Source organism: Mobula hypostoma, chromosome 4 (assembly GCF_963921235.1).
Source record: "Mobula hypostoma chromosome 4, sMobHyp1.1, whole genome shotgun sequence".
NCBI lineage: Eukaryota > Metazoa > Chordata > Chondrichthyes > Myliobatiformes > Myliobatidae > Mobula > Mobula hypostoma.
Window position 1 is genome coordinate 110,502,112 of NC_086100.1, and position 6,000 is coordinate 110,508,111.

Here is a 6,000-nt window from a genome sequence, read left to right on the forward strand (position 1 = left end):
CGAGGACCAGACCTATCCTTGATGATCATCTTGAAACTCATGGCATTAAGATCACTAGTTCACTCCTTAAGTCTGCTCGACTTTGTCACCTGCTCGACCACAACTTTCAATTATCTTGTGCACCAAAAATTTAGCTTCATGATAGTTATCTCAAAGAACAGTTCCTGATTATATAACGATTAATGCCATGAGCTCTAAGCTCGAAGAGTTAACTTTTATGTGACACCTTATTGATGTGGGTGTCTGCATTCACTGTCTGCTGGCTTCCCGTTAATGACTTTGCACATTATATCTAATTTGTTAATACCATTTCCTTTTCATGAAACTCCTTGATTCTACTATGATTTTTTTAAGGTCCTGTTACTAATGGATGCCAGCATTTCCCCAACAACAGATGTGAAGTTAACAGCCCCTTAGTTCTCTGCATTCTCTCTCCCTCCTTCCTTGAATACAGGTGATACAGCTTCTAGCTTTTCCAGAAATGGGGAGGGGGATGAATTACAAAGCATTGCAGCTAATTATCCACTGTCTGCAGCCACTTATTTCAACAATACAAGCGGGGCAACTATCTGCCCTTGGTCTCATTAGTTTGCCAGGCCCTTCTTCTCTGGTAATTGTGATTTATTTTAAGTTGTTTCTTCCCTTTATCCATGGGTGGGACGGTAGCAGAGTGGTGAGCACAACGCTTTGCAGTACGAGCAGCCCGGGTTCCATGCTCGCCACTGTCTGTACCGAGTTTTTACATTCACCCTGTGACCGCGTGGGTTTCCTCCAGGTGCTCTGGTTTCCTCCCACAGTCCAAAGAGGTACCAATTAACTGATCATTGTAAATTGTCCTGGGATTAGGCTAGGGTTAAATTGGGACTAGTCGGCACAAACTATGCTGTATCTCAATTTTAAAAAAATAACAATTCTGCTATTTTAGGAATGTTTTCAGTGTCTTCTACCACGATGCCAGATGCAAAACCTTTGAAGTTTTCCATTTCCTTAGACCATGGAGTACAGCTCTGAAACAAGCACTTTGGCCCACAGCGTCTACACCAAACACAATGCTGAATTAAACTCAGCCCCGTCTGCCTGTATGTGATTTGTATGCCTTTATTCCTTGCCTTTTCATATGTCAACGTAACAGTCTGTCAAATGCCACTATCTGATCTGCTTCCACCACTACACCTGGAAACCTGTTCCCCACAATCTCTGATCAACAGGATATTCTGCGGATGATGGAGATCTTTAGACACACACAGACACACACACACACACAGTCAGGCCACATTTGTGGAAGGGAATAAATAGTCCATATTTCAGGCCGAGATGCCTCTCATCTTAAACTATATCTCTCACCTTAAATGCTGGAGGAGCTCAGCAAGTCAGGCAGCACATATGGAAGGGAATATTTCAAGTCAAGACATCTCTCATCTGAAACTATACTTCTCTCACCTTAAATGTGTGTTTTCTAGAATTTGACCTGTCTACCCTTGGGAAACAGGTTTTGAGTATCTCCCCATTCTGTGCCTCTCGTAATTTTATAAAGTTTTATCAGGTCTCCCCCCAGTTTCTAAAACTCTCAAAGTGGTGGGGGGGTGCGGTGGAAGTTAGGCTAGCCTCTCTTGATAGCTCTGGAATGGAGATGTCTCTACCAGAGTAGGTATAAGATGCCCCTTCCCTCCGCTAGCCGGCATAGTACACTGGGCAAGGTGTAGTACCTGCTCAGCCTCAGCCTCCCAGTCAGGGTCAGGGTCAGGGTCATGTCAAACCATGGGATGGTGGATGGTCATGCGAGCATTGATGCATATCCCAGGTCCTGTTTATGCAACCAGTCTCTGCAGAGTGCTGATGATCGGTGGTGTACACATCCTGTAAAGACACTGCCCAGAAGAAGACAATGGCAAACCACTTCTGTAGGAAAAATTTGCCAAGAACGATTATGGTCATGGATAAGACCATGATCACCCACGTCATACGACGCGGCACATGATAATGATGACCTGATAACTCCTGGTAAACCTTTACTGCACCCTTTTGAAGGCCTCCCAATTATTTCTCTAATGGGATAACTAGAATTGCATTCATTTCCCTATCTTACAATCCTAATTGTTCAGTCCCTTGTAAGGGACTGTCACTTACTCTGGCTGCCCTCTTCCTATTGATATAGCTATAAAAGTCACTAACTTATTCTAATCTTTTGTTTCTTCCATCTTTACCCACCTTTTGCCGATTTCTAAAATGTTCCAGATCTTCTAGATTATCTCCAAACTCCGCAGCATACTGCTTTTCTTTCAGTTAATCCAATCCCTAACTTTCTTCGTTACGGACAGATCAGCCATCTCTTTGAGTGTTAGTATTTACTTCTTTAAACATGGTTGTGGACGGGTCATATTCTGCATGGAGGTCTGTCACCAGTGGTGTGCCTCAGGGATCCCTACTCTTTGTGATTTTTATTAATTAACTGGATGAGAAAGTGGAGGGATGGGTAAATTTGCTGATGACACAAAGTTTGGGGGTGTTGTGGACAGTGTGGAGGGCTGTCAGAGGTTACAGCAGGACATCGATAGGATGCAAAACTGGGCTGAGAAGTGGAAGATGGAGTTCAACCCAGATAAGTGTGAGGTGGTTCATTTTGGTAGGTCAAATATGATGGCAGAATATAGTATTAATAGCATGACTCTTGGCAGTGTGGAGGATCAGAGAAATCTTGGGGTCTGAGTCTGTAGGACACACAAAGCTGCTGCGCAGGTTGACTTTGGGGTTAAGAAAGCGTACAGTCCATTGGCTTTCATCAATCGTGGGATTGAGTTTAGGAGCCGAGAGGTAATATTGCAGCTATATAGGACCTTGGCCAGACCCCACTTTGAGTACTGTGCTCATTTCTGGCTGCTTCACTACAGGAAGGACGTAGAAACCATAGAAAGGGTGCAGAGGAGATTTACAAGGATGTTGCCTGGATTGGGGAGCATGCCTTATGAGAATAGGTTGAGTGAACTCGGTCTTTTTTCCTTGGAGCGACGGAGGATGAGAGGTGACTGGATAGAGGTGTACAAGGTGATGAGAGGCATTGATCATGTGGATAGTCAGAGGCTTTTTCCCAGGGCTGAAATGACTAGCACAAGAGGGCATAGTTTTAAGGTGTTTGGAAGCAGGTACAGAGGAGATATCAGGGGTAAGTTTTTTTTTATGCAGAGAGTGTTGAGTGCGGGGAATAGACTGCCGGCGGCAGTGATGGAGGCAGAAACGATAGGGTCTGTTAAGAGACTCCTGGGCAGGTACATGGAGCTTAGAAAAATAGAGGGCTATGGATAACCCTAGATAATTTCTCAGGTAGTGACATGTTTGGCACAGCTTTGAGGGTCAAAGGCCTGTATTGTGCTGTAGGTTTTCTATGTTTCTATGGATCACTGCTAATCTATAAGTTTAAATTTTAATGTATTTTCCCCAGTCTATTTCAGCCAACTCTCCCTTATCTTTTTGTAACTGCCCTTAGCTGTGGATCAAATTACTCTTATGAAATTCTGATATATTTTGGTAATCTTCACTGGAGGGTTTTTATCTGGAGCCGTTAATAAATATCTTACTATTCACCTTCCTATCTAAGATGCCCATTACTTGGTGAGTTCCACGGTGTAAGAAACTCTCCAAGGCATGCTCCCCCTCGAGGATGGGATTGATCCAGTGTATATATAGGTTACAGGTACCTGTGGTTATTGTATTTAGATCAGGGGGTGGAGAGCGAAATGGCTAAAATTTCAAGTCAATAATTTTTGCATCAGGACTGGTGTATATTACAGATGTAAGTTTTTAAGATGGGAAAATGAAAGCCTTGATAATGATTTGCTAGAGTTAAGTCAGAGACTTTGAAATAACAAACTAACAATGCTTCAGCTTCTGAGCTGCTTGTGTCAGACAGCAAGCACACAGAATGAGTTGGATTATTAACACAAGAAGTGAATAGAGGATCATGTTGTCCAAAAAAGTGATCACTTGTATGTAATAGGGAAATTGGTTTATTATTGTCACATGTACTGGGGTGGAGTGAACAACACATTGTTTTTCATACCATTCCTACAGTGCATTTCATCACAATAGTACATTGGGGTAGCACAAGAGAAACCAATAAAAGAATGCAAAATAAAGTGACTGTTACAGAAAATGCATAGGCAGACACTAAAGTGTAAGGCCATAACAAGGTAGATTTATTTGAAGATGACTGCAGTTGATTATTTTTATATTGCAAGGTGTGTTAGGGATTTGCTGACATTAGAGAGGATTCAAAGGAAATTCATGAAAATGATTCCAGGATTGAAAGGCATATCATATGAGGAGCATTTGATGACTCTGGGCCTCTGCTCATAGGAATTCTGAAGAACGGGTGAGAGGGGGGTGTTTTCATGTTTGTTCGTAATGTAGACAAATTTGGCGTGGGTAAACACTAACACATTTTATTTACAGAACTGCTTCAGCTCAACACTGAGCACGTGCGACCAGATCACCATCATGACTTCCATTTCGGGGGTGAACAGCCTGCATTGCCCACTGGGAATGAAGTTCTCTATTATGTACACACATAGTAACACATCTTCCCCTTTAAAGAAAAACAAACACACAGTATGTCCCAACAAATCTGCAAGGAACCATAATCCTTTCCAACAAAGATATCTACATCAACTTCAATTGTAATAAGCAAATACAATCCCGATTCACTCAACAACTTGCAATCAGACTCTAAGGTGGTTTAATGCTCCTTTTTTTATCTGCTTTTTGTTTCCACAGGTGTACTGCTTCCATTTGACCATTTATTGGGTAGATTTAAAGCAAAGGTTGATATTGATAGATTCTTGATTAGTCAGGGCATAAAGGGATTCTGGGAGAAGGCAGGAGATTGGAGTTGAGAGGGAGATGGATCAGCCTACTGAAATGGCAGAGCAGACATGCTGGGCCAAATGGCCTAATTCTGCTCCTATATCTTACATCTTAAATGGGAAGAAAGCAGTGAAAGCACACACTTCTACTTATTAGGAAGATGCCATCGAATTGGGAGAGTATTGGGGTTGTTTTGAGGAGTAGTTCAGGATACACAGTAAGATTATTCCCTCTAGAATGCTAAAAGAGAAAGGGAAGTTTTGATGGCTGGGGAGCATGCATTATTAGATAATGATCTATTGAATACAGTTGGGAAGAGTAAAAGAAGAAGGGGGGCCTTTTATGTGGATTGGGGGGGAGGAAGTAATTATTTTGACTAGCAATTTTCCACCAATTTATTTAATTTATATTTGTATATTTAAGATGAAAGACTTCTTTGCAAAGTATCCAGAGGCTGGAGCAGGAAAAACTCCTCGTGAACAAGCTCTTGAGACTGTGCAGACAAATATAGACTGGTTAAAGAGAAACAAGAATGACATACTCCAGTGGTTACAAAGCAACATCTGAAAATGTAAGGTGATTGCAAATTCTCAGTGGAAACAATTGTCATTGTTTAAACACAAAGTAAGGAAATCTACAGCAGTAGCATTTGAGTCATGTAAAATTTTGTTTTTTTTTGGAAGTTTTATGGAAATTACCATTTCTTTAATCTATATTTTAATTGTGGCCTGGTAATCCAAAGTGGTTTTTGCAAATACTTAGGAGCTGCACTGTGTTCTTCTGATTGCAATTACTGTGCCTTATGATGACTCTGTTTACAATGCAAACAATTAAACTGGAAGGAGCCATGTGTTGTCCTTATTGCAGAAATACAAGCAGAACGCTGCTGTTATAGTGGAATCAAATAAAATATGGACATTTGATGAAATATCTTGCAAGCTGTTGGTTTTATTTGTATCTCTCAATTTACTTTAAATGGAAACAATGAATTCTGCAGTTCCAATAGCAACTTAATTGTTTGCAATTTTAAAAGTAAAATAACAGTTGCTGAAAAAGTAAAATAATAAAGAACCTAAAATGTTGGGAGTAATCAACAACAAAAGTAGCACCAGTGGAGAGGAAAACAGTGTTAATGTTGCCCAC

The 6,000-nt window shown here is 41.1% G+C and overlaps 1 protein-coding gene across 1 annotated transcript in view; it reads left to right on the plus strand.

Annotated features, from left to right (window-relative positions):
- The window catches only part of enpep (glutamyl aminopeptidase), a 104,780-nt gene extending 98,982 nt beyond the window's left edge, over positions 1 to 5,798 (plus strand). Inside the window, exon 20 of the mRNA XM_063046364.1 lies at positions 5,281 to 5,798. Within this exon, the coding sequence (XP_062902434.1) occupies positions 5,281 to 5,424 (144 nt within the window). The 3' untranslated portion in view covers positions 5,425 to 5,798. The remainder of the gene's footprint in view (positions 1 to 5,280) is intronic.
- The last annotated feature ends 202 nt before the right edge of the window (positions 5,799 to 6,000 follow it).